The following is a 16,432-nucleotide window of genomic DNA, read 5'->3' as shown; positions in this document are numbered from 1 at the left end:
CACCCAGACCAACCGACTGCCAAGAAGCAGGAAAATCGCATTCAAAGCACGCCCGACAGATGGCCATCCAGCTTCTGTTTAAAAACCTCCAAAAAAGGAGGAGCCTCCGCCATACTTCTGAGCAGAGAGTTCCTCTGATGAACAGCTCTCACAATTAGGAAGTTCTTCCTAATGATCAGGTGGAATCTCCTTTCCTGGAGTTTGAAGCCATTGTTCCACATCCTAATCTCCAGGGCAGCAGAAAACAAGCCTCCTCGCTCCTCCCTATGAATTCCCCTCACATATTTATACATGGCCATCATGTCTATTCTCAGGCCTCTCTTCTGCAGGCTAAGCATGCCTAGCTCTTTAAGCCACTCCTCATAGGGCTTGTTCTCCAGACCCTTGATTATTTGGGTTGCCCTCCTCTGGACACATTCTCGCTTGTCAACATCTCCCTTCAATTGCGGTGCCCAGAATTGGACACAGTATGATTCCAGGTGTGATCTGACCAAGGCAGAATAGAGGGGTAGCATGACTTCCCTGGATCTAGACACTATGCTCCTATTTATGCAGGCCAAAATCCCATTGGCTTTTTTAGCTGCTGCATGACCTTGTTAGCTCATAGCACTACTCAATTATAGTGCTATGCTTCCACTTTAGCTGCCATGGCAACATCCTATGGGATCCTGGGATCTACAGTTTAGAGGGGCATTTAGACTTCTCAAATGGGGAACAACATTAGTGCCTCTGATCAAACCACTAGTCCTAGGATTCCATAGGAAGGAGACATGGCAGTTAAAGGGTCATAATCTATATAAATAAAAATGTAATGTTTGTTTATGGGATTAACATAACTCAAAAACAAATGGACGAATTGCCGCCAAATTTGGCCACAAGACACCTACTAACCCAAGGAGTGATCATCACTCAAAAAAATTCATTTTGTCATTTGAGAGTTGTAGTTGCTGGGATTTATAATTCACCTACAATCAAAGAACATTCTGAATCCCACCAACGAGAGAACTGGGGCAAACTTCCCACACAGAACCTCCATGACCAACAGAAAATACTTAAGGCCATCTAGTCCACCTCCCTTCACCAGGGCAAGAAAATGTAAACAAAGCCCTCCTGACAAAGAACCATCCAGCCATAGATAAAGATATATATGATTCACACACACAGAGATATAGTATCATAGATTTGAAAGGGACCCCTAAAGAAGGACAATAATATATTCCATGTTCCAGAGTAGGCAAACCAGACAATCTCCACATCAACACTGACAAAGAAACAACAAGTACTGTTTATCCACAAGCATCAAGGCATTACATATATTAGAAACCAACACTTTCTCATTATTTTATTTTCGAGATAACCAGCAATGCGTGGCAGGGGACAGCTAGTAACACTATAATTCTACAATGGCAATAGGCCCCCAGTATCTTCTTTTTAAATCAGATAACTATTTCTCCCTCTCTCAATCAGTTTGAACTGGAGGATTGCTGTGTCTGATGGGGACCATTTGCTGAGAAAACAAGCGAGATAAGTAAGAATCACAAAAAAGGAATTATTAATGTTTGCAATGCAGGGATCTATGATTCTGTATCAAGGTCAAGACTATACTAGAATACAACAAGTATTACTGAGATGAGGAATCTCAATTGCTTTCACAAAGGCTATGTTTCCATAGAAACCAACAGGGAAGTATATGTTCATCATGAGAGCAAAGAAAAATGTAAAAACAGGTAAGCAGTAAAAACCCTTCCACACAGATATGTAACCCAGAATATCAAAGCAGAATATCCCACAATGTCTGCTTTGAACTGGGTTATCTGAGTCCACACTGCCATATATTCAAGTTCAAAGCAAATAATGTAGGATTTTATTCAGCTGTGTGGAAGGTGCCTTAGAAGCTTAAGATTTTGCAATCATCTAACACAGAAAAATAGGGTGTTGAAAACTATAACAAATGTAGATTTTGCTTACTATCCTACTCCAGAATAAGAAAGATGGGTATTCCCAATTCTAAGCTGTGGATGAAGCTGGGAAATACCGCATTGAGAGAATCTAAAAGGCAAAGATAAGAGAAATGGGAGGATGAGCCTTTCCACAAGACAACAAGGTTCCTAGGACAAGAGACAGGCAGAGATACTTACTTTCTCCAGAGAAGAAACTCTGCCCTGTGCCTTGGGAGATGTCGTTGTGAAGACGAGGGATGAGGCCAACTGTGGCCCCATCTGGAACCTGGAGGGTAAAGAAGAGGAAAGGAAGGAAATAAGCAATGAAAAGGCAGGTACATTTAGGCTCGGCATGAAGAGAAACTCTTTGAATGAGAGAATCAAAACCAGGAGTCTTCCTATCATATAATGAAGTTGGGAAGGAAAAGAAAAAAAGAACTGACCTAACAAACCCTTGGCACAGAGAATAATAATAATAATAATAATAATAATAATAATAATAATCTTTATTTAATACCCCGCCACCATTTCCCCAATGGGGGCTCGGGGTGGCAAACATGAGGCCAAAAACCTCTATCACAACCAGGGATGCCACAAGATACATCACCACCTAAGGAAGAGCAAAAACGGAGCCCCAAACTACCAACATCAGAATGACAAGTGCTGAGTTATGTCTTCACCTGAGGCAGAAGATCTCACAAGTGCCTCTCCTCTGTCCTGACAGTAAAAATAACAAATATACATCCATAACCTGCTATTTGAGGCAGCTGTCTCACCCTGCTCAACAGCAGTGGCATTCTTTAATGTTCATTAATCAAGTAGACCATCACCTCACTTCCCCTTGTCCTTCCCCTATTCACTCTTATCTATCTTGGCCTCATGTAAGCCGCTCCGAGTCCCCATCGGGGAGATGGTGGCAGGGAATAAATAAAGATGATGATGACGATTATTATTATTATTGGTGAAAGGACCAATAGTGAAAGGACCAAGGCAGAGGCATCTCCAGCTCATCCCTTGTTTGGGTATCAGCCAGCACGTCAATGATTAAATCAAGAAATAGTTTTCTTAGATCTACAGAGACACTCGCTGGAACACCTCAGCAAGCGAGAGTTCAAAAGTGGCAGGCTCAAACCCAGCACCTCAATCCGTGGGTGATACCAGATGAGATACTCCCCCCTGGGCACACAGAAGACTGGGCGACTTGGAAGGCACTGAACAGACTGCGCTCTGGCACCATGAGATGCAGAGCCAATCTTAAGAAATGGGGCTACAATGTTGAATCCATGACATGCGAGTGTGGAGAAGAGCAAACCACTGACCAACTGCTGCAACGCGACCTGAGCCCTGCCACATGCACGATGGAGGACCTTCTTGCGGCAACACTAGAGGCACTCCAAGTGGCCAGATACTGGTCAAAGGACATTTAATCAGCAACCAAGTTTGCAAAATTTGTGTTTTTTTCTATCTGTTTGTTTGTTTTGTTCTGTTAGAAATGTAATACAATGTTCTGGTTGCGGATGACACGATAAATAAATAAATAATTATTATTATCTGATCTGACACCTTGTAATGCTGAAGTGTGTTGAGCCTCTTCCATTGATTCTGTGTGACGGATGTCAGGTCCTCATCAGACAGTGTCAGGTGCCCAGCAACACCTGATCGCCACTCTGAGGAAGAGAAAAGTGGTAAGTAAGTGCCTCTTATTTTGATATCCTCTCTCCAGTCTACAAAAAGTTGCTGAGCCTAAATCCTCTCATTATCACAGAAATAAAATTTCATTTATATCTTGTGCTTTTCCCAATATTAGGCCCCAACCCAGTTTGCAAAAGTTAAAACAAATCTACATAAAAACAGTTATAAAAAGAGAGGCAGAAAACATATTCAAAGGTATTAGAGTCAGCCCTCCACATTCACTGGGATTAGAGGCACAGGGTCCACATGAAAATGAAAAACTGGATATTTGAAAAACTTTTTTTAACCTGAGAGAAAACATCTCTAGGAATGTCCAGCATGACTGTTAAAATATTCTTCCTAAAAATATTCTTTTTAGAAATCTCTATGTCTTCCATCTCAACTGAGATGGAAGATCTAGAGCAGTGATTCCCAACCTTTTTTTTTTTTTTTTGACCAGGGACCACTCTCCAACATTAGTACCAAGAGGGTTACAAATCAGTTTTTGGTCAACTTTAGTTTCGGTTTGGTTATTTGGGATTCAGAAAATTGCATTGGATTGAGCACATCAGCTCTAGTTTCTGATACAGAACATATGCCGTCCAGTAGTTGCCATCTGCTCGCACACAGAAAACCATATTTAATCATCTAGACCAGAGGTCCTCAAACTTTTTAAACAGAGGGCCAGGTCACAGTCCCTCAAACTGTTGGAGGGCCGGATTATAATTTGAGAAAAAATGAATCAATTCCTACGCACACTGCACATATCTTATTTGTAGTGCAAAAAACACTTAAAACAATACAATAATTAAAATGAAGAACAATTTAAACACATATAAACTTATAAGTATTTCAATAGGAAGTGTGGGCTTGTTTTTGGCTGATGAGATAGGATTGTTTTGTGGTTGTTGTGTGCTTTCAGGTCATTTCAGACTTAGGTTGACCCTGAGCAAGGGCCGGGTAAATGACCTTGGAGGGCCGTATCCGGCCCTCGGACCTTAGTTTGAGGACCCCTGATCTAGAGTCACAGACCTTAATTTAGGTCTCGTAGCCCACCAGTGGGTTGGGAACCGCTGATCTACTAGAGATTTCTAGAAATAATATTTCAATCAAATCTTCAAATAATCAAAACCACAAAAGTCAAACCACAAACGTAGAAGGTTGCCTGTATTAAAATGCTATTAAACAATTACAGCCCTTTAAAACAGATCCATTAAAAGACAAAAGATAAAGATCAGCAGAACAGAATGAGTCATTCCCAAGAGATGGTGATCCTTCCTTATCTAAAGCAAGAACTACTGCCCTGGAGAACAGAATGAGAGTCCCCAGGACGCAGGTCTTACCTAAATCCAGGGAGTGCACGGAGGGGCGCTGGGAGAAAGGCACGCCCTTGTAAACCTGGTCCAAAATCTTCTCCTTCACTTGGGTGATTGTGTCTGTGTCGAGGACGCGGACTGGGATGCGCTGGGTCTCAGAGCCGCCCCCAGGGCCAGCCCCTCGCACCAGAACAGTCAGGGTGAGAGGCCGATACTCCACATCCTCACGCAGGAGCCGCCCATCATTCAGCGTCCTTTTGGCTTTGCCGGTCACCGCATCCACGGGGCCTTTGTTCACCTGGTACTTGATAGCTCGGAAGAGCATATACAGAGGCTCCCCTGCCACTTCCTTCATCAAGAGCGAGAGAAATGAATAATAATGAAGCTGAGGCTCCCCTCAATCCCATCATTAGGCACAGTGAGGCATTTGCTTCCAGTGGAACGCAGGTAGCAGCCTACCAAGGTCATTTCTTCTGAGCCCCATTTCAGCCAGCCACCTCTACAGCTACTCCTGCATCCCCTAAACAAGCCTGTTGCTCTAATGGATGGCAATGGACTATTTCCCATTGCTATGTTCAGCTCCCAATCCAGTAAACCTTCTGCTTGTCCCTCAATCTACTTCTATTACAGCAGAAAGAGGGCACAGGATGAAAAATAATCATAAAAATTATGCAATCTTTTAATTTGCTCACACAAGTCACACCATTTCCTTCTGAGAATAAATCCTGACAAGACAGAGGTCCTCCTGGTCAATCGTAAGCCGGATTGGGGTATAGGGTGGTAACCTGTGCTGGATGGGGTTGCACTCCCCCCTGAAGTCACAGGTCCGCAGCTTGGGTGTCCTCCTGGACTCAACGCTAACACTTGAAGCCCAGGCGTTGGCGGTGGCTGGGAGGGCCTTTGCACAATTGAAGCTCGTGTGCCAGCTGCGACCATACCTCGTGAAGGCGGATTTGGCCATGGTGGTCCACGCCTTAGTTACCTCTAGATTGGACTACTGTAATACGTTCTATGTGGGGCTGCCCTTGAAGACGGCCCAAAAATTTCAACTTGTCCAACGGGCGGTGGCCAGACTATTAACTGGGGCGAATTACAGGGAGCGGTCAACCCTCCTGTTTAAGGAGCTCCACTGGCTGCCATTTATCTTCCGGGCCCAATTCAAGGTGCAGGTTTTGACCTACAAAGCCCTGAACGGTTTGGGATCCAGCTACCTGCGTGACCGCATTTCCGTCTACTAACCCACACGACCACTTCGATCTTCCTGAGAGGGTCTTCTCTCGCTCCGGCCTACATCGCAAGTGCGACTTGTGGGGACGAGAGAAAGGGCCTTCTCTGTGGTATCCCCCCGGCTCTGGAATACACTCCCCAGAGAGATTAGGCAAGCCCCCACGCTGGCACTCTTCAGGAGGAATCTGAAAACCTGGTTATTCCAAAGTGCCTTCAATGATTGAGTGTAAGACACTCCCTGACCAAACTTTGCACAAATGACCTCATAAGCACTTTATTTTATGCTTGTGCAATTAATTCCTTCCTCAATCCGAATCTCTCTCCCCAATAATTTCCATTGCCCAATCTTCCAGTGTTTTAAATTTTTAAAAATTTATCCTTAAATTTGGCCTTGCCCGTGTAATTCCTGTGTGTTTAATGTCCGATTTTAGACTGCTGTTCTGTTTATTATTTTGGTTTTGCATTTTATGTTTTTTGGTTCTGTTTCTGCTTTGTGTTATATTGTGTTATGCTTTTGTGTAATATTGTGTTGATTGTATTGATGGGCGTGGCCTCATGTAAGCTGCCCCGAGTCCCTCTGGGGGAGATGGAGGGGGGTATAAATAAAGTTGTTGTTGTTGTTGTTGTTGTTGTTATTATTATTATTATTATTATTATTATTTGGCTAGTATTACAATGGCATCCAATTTGTATTGGATTTAATTTTTAGAGTAAACATGGTCCTAATTGTATTCAAAACATTGGCATTAGAAGGGTGACTTCCAACAGTGGGATGTGAGGGGGGATGAGTGAAAAGCAAACAGCCAAAAATAAAAAAAGGAAAGCTAAACTGGCAATTGCAGCGACTGTAGCAAAGGGAACACATTTGTGTTTTCCTACTGAATTTCCGTTGGCTGTTCAAGAGCTGTGAGTGGGTGGTTTCACCAAAACAAATGAGAATGAAAACAGCCAAAGCAGTGGGATGGGAATCTTTGTGACATTCAAGAGTGTCAGACAATGTGGGCAGGATATTCAACAGCTAGCTGGCAATGGGAGGCAGCCCTATCACAAACTATGGAGACACAAACATGCATGTGACAGGCTATTGGGCATCAGAGATAGAGACAGGCAAGGATGTCCCCAAAACTACCGGGGCCCAAACTCAGAATTCCCATTTGGCACAAAATCTACAAGTTTGACTTTGAGCTAACTGTTCTCTCCCAGTTTGACCTACCAGACAGGTGAGGATGTTGTAAGAAGAAAAGCAGGTGTGGAAAAAACCCACACATGATTATTCAAGCTCCTTCTGCAAACTGTCCCATTGTATACAACAGTGTAGTAAAGTTATTTATTTATTTTTGACATTTCTACCCTGCCTTTCTCAACTTCGGAGGGGACTCAAGGAAACTTTACACAAAGGTATCTCTTTTAAGATTTTGCAAGTCATGTAACCAGGTAGAAACAGTAAACAGAAGCGGAAACACCAGTGGCAGCACAGCAATGTCAGCTTAAAATACCCAAATGTGCAAGTCTAGGCTTGTTCCATGTCCCAGCCCCTTTCCCTCAACCACTCTGTCTGCTGCCTTTCCCAATTTAGGCCCCTTCTACAATGTCATACAATCTTGATTATCAAAACAGATGATTTTTTTTGTCATGTCAGGAGCTACTTGAGAAACTGCAAGTCGCTTCTGGTGTGAGAGAATTGGCCGTCTGCAAGGACGTTGCCCAGGGGACGCCCGGATAATTTGATGTTTTTATCATCCTTGTGGGAGGTTTCTCTCATGTCCCCGCATGAGCAGCTGGAGCTGATAGAGGGAGCTTATCCGCCTCTCCCCGGATTTGAACCTGTGTCTTCAGTCCTGCAGGCACAGGGGTTTAACCCACTGTGCCACCGGGGGCTCCAAAACAGATGATGCACATTATCTGCTTTGAACTGGATTATCTGAGTCTATACTGCCATATAATCCAGTTCAAAGCAGATAATATGGATTTTATATGGCAGTGGAGAAGCGGCCTTAAATACAGAGCACAGGAATCAGAATGACACAAACAAGAGCTGGAAGCAACCCCAAGAGCCATTTAGTTCTACCTGATAACAGCCACAATTTGTGAGGATTAGAATTTTACCTCATTTTCAGAAACACAGTGGCTGTTGTGGCTCAGTTTGAGCCTGAGCTTTCTGAGCCTGAGTTTCCTCAGGACAAGAGGATGATGGGTTACAGATTTCTGAACATGGCCCTGTTGTTGAGACAGACAGTGTTGATTCTGAAGAAGAGTCGGCATTTCTGTTTCCCAGAGAAAGGAATATTGTTTTAGATAAAGGTCCTGATTTAATTGAAACTTAACAGCTGCAGGTGGAGGAGTCAGCCGCTCCCTCTGGGAGCTCAGTGCCTCTCGGTTCCCAGGGTGACCAGTCCCAGGATAATGAGGTATTCGGCCTTGAAGGTGATGGAGATTTGATTAGGGAGGACCGTTTGCAATTAAGGGTATGCCGAAGTGCTCAGCTTGCCAACAAATGGGAAGTTCGAGGTCAACGTAATGCTTTCATGCTAGGGAAACATATTTAACGATCTGATTGAAGTCAATCCTTTGTCAGTGCAACTTTGCTTACACCATGTTAACTTCTCTGGAATTGCCTCGGCTTTTGGGGAAAGCTTTGGCTCTTTGGGACTTTGGTTTTGATCTTGGCTTCTGGGGACTTTGTAATGCTGCCATAGATTCTTGTTTGACCCATGCTTGTGGATTATACTGCATGTTATTTGCCTCTGGACCTTGGAAACTCTGCCTTTGCATTTAAGACTCTGTGTTGGCTACTGAACTTTTGCAACCTTATTTCTATGTTTATGATTTTGCTTTTTCTTCAGTAAACTACAAAGCCTACAGCCTTGGAGTGTGGTGTTGTTCTGAGCAAGGTGAATCTATCCTGAGCTGCGACAATGGCAAGTATCATATATACAACATATGTGGTTCTATATTTCTCCAGCAAGGACATCTTATACAGAGTGCTGGACTTTAACTCCCATTTCTCCTACAACCATGAGATGATGAGAGTTTCAGTCCAACACCTGAAGATTATCTATTTCCCACTTGGTCACTCATTTCTATTTATTTATATATTTATTAAGAAATATGGCTTTGAAAGCAACTTGTCTGAAGTAAGCACTTGGGAAAACTACAACTCTGGAGAAGCTGCACCACTTACCCTGAGGTATGAGTAGAGACAGATGGACATCCAGTTGGTCAGCAGTTTCTCCACCATAGTCTCCGTCCTGCAGAATAGTTATGGAGCATAAGCACAATTACTCCAAAGACTTCCCAGTCTTCCCTCTTCCCAAGGCTTCCCCCTAGTCTTGGTTTTCACCCTGTCACTCCAATATAGCATATAGTAAGCTTTCCTGACACCCCTTCTGAACTCTGTCCCGACCCCCAGGTTGAGAAATGCTGCCTAAAGGCCATCCAGTCCACCTCCCTTCACCAGGGCAAGAAATCATAAACAAAGCCTTCCTGACAAAGAGCCATCCGGCCATATATAGATAGATATATATGATTCACACACACATGTATATGACAGATATAATATCACAGATTTGAAAGGGATCCCTAAAGAAGGACAATAATAGGTTCCAGAGTAGGCAAACCAGACAATCTCTAAATCAACACTGACAAAGAAACAACAAGAAGTACTGTTTACCCACAAGCATAAAGAAATTATATATTAGAAACCAACACTTTCTCGTTACTTTATTTTCCAGCTCACCAGACTGGGCCACAGTAACACGTGGCAGGGGAGAGCTACTCCTATATAAATCATTAAAATGCTATGTATATCAATGATGAGATACACTCTTAAAATACTACATAAGATACTGCACGGACTAACACCTGCATAACTAAAAACCAGGTAAAACCAAGTAAATACAGCATTATTAAAACTTAAGCATGGAACAACTTGGATATGTCTTGATAAAAGGGCACCATTCCCCATCTTACATTCATTCCTCTGTCCCTTTTCAGTGCAGGCACACAGTTTCCTGTGACTAGGCTTACCTGCGGAGCATGAGTTTAGGATTGCGGGAGACACAGTGAGCAGCAAGGTCACTCAGCAGAGTTTGCATGATGTCCGTCAGGTACTCCAGGCGCCCGTGAAGAGCCAACGAGAGGAGTGATGCTGCATGACATCGATCTCGCTGTGAGAAGGTAGGTTGGGCTTCCAGTGTTCGGATTAACTGCGGAGACAGGAAAGGATTGTTACCTCCTTTGCCATGATCCCTGTCCTACACTAGAGCCACCAGTTCAATACCACTCTTTTCCCAGGCTGGAAGGACAACTTGGGGCCCATGCATTTATGGGACAGCCCATGCATTTATGAGACAGCCCATGCATTTATGGTGTCTCTTCTACGACAATAGTTTTAATCTTTTCTTATGTGTGGATAATTTGATGTGTAATATGTCATCACATTTGATATGTGATGTTTTTATGTGTAAGGCATTGCATTTCACCAGGGATTATGTTGTGAACTGCTTTGAGTCCCCACAGGGGTGATAAAAGCAGTATATAAATTCAATAAACAAATATACGAGTCAATTTTTGTGGGGTTAGGGGCAAAGAATCCCTACAAAAGTGGAAATAACGTATTTTTTAAACATGAGACAGCACTTCATTAGGAATCTCTAGATCCTACAGGGCTAACTTCTGGCAGAGGCTGACTACAGGGTCACCCTGGAGGCTCTAGATTTCTCCATAAAGAACACATTAATCCAATCCATGGATAATCGAACCTGCAAAAGCCAAACCCACAAATACCTACCGTCAGCAGGAAGACTTTGCTGTTCAGCAAATTGGAGAGCTGCCCTAGGCCCTGCTCCACTGTGGCACGGCGTCCTTCTGGCAGGTCCAACACACGTCGCAGTGGCACATCCCCCTGAGCCGGGAAGAAGACACGCTGGGTGTAGGTGTTGTAGTCCAGGAAGGGGATCCCTGAGCCCTCCAGTTCCCCACTTAAATCAGTCATTTCTGTCATGAGATCTGAAACCAGCAGAAGGGATTTGTGGGAGAGAAAGGATGAACAAGGCAAAAGAAGACAAGGGCAAAGAAGACGAAATATGTCAGTGAGCAATGTTTAGTTATCCATACAAACAAACAAAAAGAAAATCTGAGTAAAAAAAACTGTCAAAACATAGCTGCTTCATACATTAGCAAATACGCTTCTGAAATCCCCATAAGGAGCTCCTTTTATGTTAGAGCTGGGTGAACCTATGTTTCTTGAAAAATTGGCGAGTTCTTCCCCGTCTACTCTGACCACTGGTGAGGAACCACAGGAATAATACTTCATCAATATCTGGAATAGGAGCCCCCGGTGGCGCAGTGGGTTAAACCCCTGTGCCGGCAGGACTGAAGACCGACAGGTCGCAGGTTTGAATCCGGGGAGAGGCGGATGAGCTCCCTCTATCAGCTCCAGCTCCCCATGCGGGGACATGAGAGAAGCCTCCTACATCAAATCATCCAGGCGTCCCCTGGGCAACATCCTTGCAGACGGCCAATTCTCTCACACCAGAAGCGACTTGCTCCTGACACGACAAAAAATAATAATATCTGGAATATCACAGGTTTCCCAGTTGTCACAGTTTCTGCCCCTGTGGTTTTATTTTTATGTTTATATTTTGTTTTGTTAATCTTATGGTTATGTTGTTTTTACTTTGTATGTTTTGTGATGTTACCTGGGAACTGCTCTGAGTCCCCTCGGGGAGATGGAATGGTATATAAATAAAGTTTTTTATTTATTATTATTATTATTATTATTATTATTATTATTATTATTATTTCCAAGAGGGGACTTTTGGAATATAACATCCCCCATTGTAGCTAGACCGCTAGGGATATTAAAGGCTTTGATCCAACACACGCAGGGCTTCCCAAGTTGAAAAAAAGCAATACAACTCCACCACCACCCACAACACACAATTGCTTCCCCTTTCATACCAGTGAATTCTTTGCGGCACTGATCCCCGACACTGATTTCCATGTTTTCAAGTTGTACCAGCACCTTTTTGTAGTCCCGCAAAGCCTGCTTGCTCTTGCGTCTGCCCAGAGGGTATAGAAGATAGGGAAGAAAAAGAAAATACAGCTTTTGCAGAAGCAGTGATGAGGAAGGAAGCAGGGCTACTTGCTTCCTCTGCACACATATTGCCTCCCCATCAACTAATCATCACACTTCATTGTTACCTGTACATCAGGATAAGAAGTAACACAACGAAAGCCAGTACTGCTGCTCCCACACCTAAACCAATTTGGGCTTCCGGTGGAAATCGAGATGGTGGCTCTGTGTCATAGCGAACTCGGCCAAGATCCAGGCGCAAGTTTCCCATCTGGACCTGTGTATCAACAATGAGAACATAGAAGATGCATTCTAAAGAGGTACATATATTGCACGAGGCAGAAAATAAAAAAGTTTACAGCATGTTAAAGCTTAGAGATCTATTGAGAATTTGGGAGCCAAAGCACACTTCACCTGAGGCATGAAAGGTGGTGAGAAGGGGCTAAATGGTCACCTAAAACATACTATATACAGCTGAAGAACTGGACTCCTAACTATCTTTCTCTATGTTCATCTAAATTCACTCTTCTCCAATCTAGCACTCTCCATAATTGTTTGGACTACAGAACTCATAATCTCATGCACTTCATGTAGGGAAAGGCTGCTAAAGCTGGATCCCCACTACCATATCATCCAGTTTCTAAATCCGGATTACCTGCTTTGAACTGGATTATGTGAGTCTGCACTGCCAGAACCTAGATTATATGGCAGTGTAGATAGGACCTAAATAATCAACTGTTGCTAAAATCCAGTCATACCTGAGAGAAGATGTCAGACCTGAAAACTATCTGTATAGGGCAGGAGCTTCCACATACATTTATGTGTTTGATTTTTCCTGATTTGATTAGTCACAGATTATAGGAGCATAGTGTCTAGATCTAGGGAAGTAATGCTACCCCTCTATTCCGCCTTGGTTAGACCACACCTGGAATATTGTGTCCAATTCTGGGCACCACAATTGAAGAGAGGTATCGACAAGCTGGAATGTGTCCAGAGGAGGGCGACTAAAATGATCAAGGGTCTGGAGAACAAGCCCTATGAGGAGCGGCTTAAAGAGCTGGGCATGTTTAGCCTGAAGAAGAGAAGGCTGAGAGGAGATATGATAGCCATGTATAAATATGTGAGAGGAAGTCACAGGGAGGAGGGAGCAAGCTTGTTTTCTGCTTCCCTGGAGACTAGGACGCAGAACAATGGCTTCAAACTACAAGAAAGGAGATTCCATCTGAACATGAGGAAGAACTTCCTGACTGTGAGAGCCGTTCAGCAGTGGAACTTTCTGTCCCGGAGTGTGGTGGAGGCTCCTTCTTTGGAAGCTTTTAAACAGAGGCTGGATGGCCATCTGTCAGGGGTGATTTGAATGCAATATTCCTGCTTCTTGGCAGGCGGTTGGACTGGATGGCCCATGAGGTCTCTTCCAACTCTAGGATTCTATGAGTCTTTGATTCTGGATTTGATTAAACTGTTCTCTCTAAGAATCTCTAGTGTAACTCTATGGGTGATCCTCAGTGGATATTTACCATCAAGTCATATGGGAAAACATAGAGATACTTAGAGAAGTGTTAGTTCAGATATAAAAAATATTTGCCTTTTAAAACACTTTTATGGATGTCTTACAGTCCTAGAGCCCTTCCACACAGCCCTATATCCCAGAATATCAAGGCAGGAAATCCCACGTTATCTGAGTGTGGACTCAGATAACCCAGTTCAAAGCAGATATTGTGGGATTTTCTGCTTTAATATTCTGGAATATAGGGCTGTGTGGAAGGGCCCTTAATCTCAGTGAATGTGGAAAGCTCCTTGTCTGCTCACTATCAAGATTTTCAATTTCAAATAGTTTATTGTACAAGCCCAAGGCTATGACAAAAAGGTACAGATCCAGGGTGCACAGAATAGTATACGCAAAGCAAACAGGAAGCAAAAGATAACAAAGGCCATCTTCAAGCTCACACAAAGAGCAAAAATAAGGTGAATCATCGACAGTTGCGGATACATTATGGGAGAGGGTCAAATTATCAAGCTATCCTGCCCTTGCAACTCTCTATAGAGGGCAAGGACACTCTTATCATGTTCCTCCAAATGAGATGGTTGAAGCTCCAAGGTAACTTTTTTAAAACAAGAAGTGACATTAAAGTTGCTTCCTGGATTGAAAAACTTCCTCCAAGGCCTCAAACAATGAGGTGGCCATTGCACCATCCCCATGAGAATACAGGGAGAGAGGTATATATTTTTGAAGTAAAATATCATTGAAGAGAAGTTCTTTTTCCTTGGCCACAAATCCTAAATTGTCCAGTCTTCAAAACGGCTAAAATGCAAGGGGGTGTTTGGGAATGGGGAGGAGATACAGGGAGGCAAATCCCTTTTGACATTTTGGAAGGGACCACTTGTATTGACACCTGGACACAGTATATTATTTGAGAACACAGAAATGCTTGACCACTCTGACAGCCACCATGTCAGGCTACACAGAGAAGCCATTGGAATCCATAAGCATGTGGACAATCTCAACAGAAAAACCATGAAAATGAACAAAATCTGGTTACCAATATTAAAAAACTCCAAAATTACAACAGCAAAACAACAGAGAGGAAACAATCAAGGACATCTAATCACCTCTCAACAAAAGATTGCCTTAGGCACTGCCAGGCCATCAAATGCTAATTAAGGTGGTCAGTTGAAACAATCACACCTAGCTCCAACTAACAAGAGTTCTTTGTCCCACCCTGGTCATTCCACAGATATATAAACCCATTTTCCTAGTCCCAACAGACCTCACAACCTATGAGGATGCTTGCCACAGATGCAGGCAAAACGTCAGGAGAGAATGCCTCTAGAACAGTGTTTCTCAACATTTCTAATGCCGCAACCCCTTAATACAGTTCTTCATGTTGCATTGATCCCCAACCATAAAATTATTTTTGTTGCTACTTCATAACTGTCATTTTACCACTGTTATGAATTGTAATGTAAATATCTGATATGCTGGATGTATTTTCATTCACTTGACCAAATTTGGCACAAATACCCAATACTTCCAAATTTGAATACTGGTGCGGTTGGGTAGGATTAATTTTGTCATTTGGGAGTTGTAGTTGCTGGGATTTATAGTTAACCTTCAATCAAATAGTATTCAGAACTTCACCAACAATGGAATTGAACCAAACTTGGCACACAGGATTCCCATGACCAACAGAAAACACTGGAAAGGTTTGGTGGGCATTGAGTTTTGGAGTTGAGTTTTGGAGTTGCAGTTCACCTCAATCCAGAGAGCACAGTGGACTCAGAAAATGATGGATCTTGACCAAACTTGGCACAGATACTCAATATGCCCAAATGGAACACGGGTGGAGTTTGGGGGAAACAGACCTTGACATTTGGAAGTTGTAGTTGTTGGGATTTATAGTTTACCTACAATTAAAGAGAATTCTGAATCCCACCAACGATAGAATTGGGCCAAACATCCCACACAGAACCCCCATGACCAATAGATAATACTGTATTTTCTGATGGTCTTTGGTGACCTCTCTGATACCCCCAGGTTGAGAAATGCTGCTTTAGAACATGGCCATATAGCCCAAAAAAGCTACAACAACCCACTTGTATTGAATTGCTTCCCCTTGTTATTTTGTGGCAGAGGGGTGCTGATTTCACCCAAGCAGTATGGCTTAAGTGTGTGAAAGTGTTCATTCACAAGCTCCATCTCTAGATTAGGCTTAGTTGTGCTAATGACAAATATCTATTCGGCCTCAAATACATCTTAGCCAATGGTTTGCTGACCGAAATAAAGGCTACTGACTGACTGAATACATGTCTGTCAGGAAAAGAAAGGAAGTACAGCTCAGCTCGCCATCCTTTTAATCCCTTTGTATTCATAGTACAAGCAGAGAAAGGGTTGTAAAACAGATCTGTATCTCTAAGGAACATTGACTCTACCCATATAAATCAGTTTAATAGTCACTCCCTCTCCACAGGGAACGATAACTCTCTGCCAGCAGACAGGACGGGGATATCAGAATTCTCCACAGCACCAGATTTAATTGAGAGTGCCATGAGCTTAAACTGATAATTAAAATAATACTATCAGACCAAAATAATAATAATAGAATACAACTAGATCAGTATCGCTGGGAAGCAGCAGCCAATAGTGAAAGGACCAAGGCAGTGACATCTCCAGTCCATCCCTTGTTTGGGTATCAGCCAGCACG

At 43.1% G+C, this 16,432-nt stretch overlaps 1 protein-coding gene across 3 annotated transcripts in view; it reads right to left on the bottom strand.

The window, feature by feature from the left end:
* Positions 1-16,432, bottom strand: part of PLXNB3 (plexin B3) — a 147,550-nt gene that overhangs the window by 23,329 nt on the left and 107,789 nt on the right. For all 3 annotated transcript variants that reach the window (XM_060763154.2, XM_060763153.2, XM_060763152.2), the window contains exons 21-28: positions 12,359-12,507; positions 12,116-12,216; positions 10,944-11,161; positions 10,181-10,359; positions 9,336-9,402; positions 4,955-5,276; positions 3,504-3,607; positions 2,139-2,226 (exon numbers count right to left, since the gene is read on the bottom strand). In XM_060763154.2, coding sequence (XP_060619137.2) covers positions 2,139-2,226; positions 3,504-3,607; positions 4,955-5,276; positions 9,336-9,402; positions 10,181-10,359; positions 10,944-11,161; positions 12,116-12,216; positions 12,359-12,507 — 1,228 coding nt within the window. The remainder of the gene's footprint in view (positions 1-2,138; positions 2,227-3,503; positions 3,608-4,954; positions 5,277-9,335; positions 9,403-10,180; positions 10,360-10,943; positions 11,162-12,115; positions 12,217-12,358; positions 12,508-16,432) is intronic.

The sequence above is a fragment of the Anolis sagrei genome, chromosome 2, assembly GCF_037176765.1.
Source record: "Anolis sagrei isolate rAnoSag1 chromosome 2, rAnoSag1.mat, whole genome shotgun sequence".
Taxonomy (NCBI): Eukaryota; Metazoa; Chordata; class Lepidosauria; order Squamata; family Dactyloidae; genus Anolis; species Anolis sagrei.
This window is presented reverse-complemented; position numbering and strand designations above follow the sequence as displayed.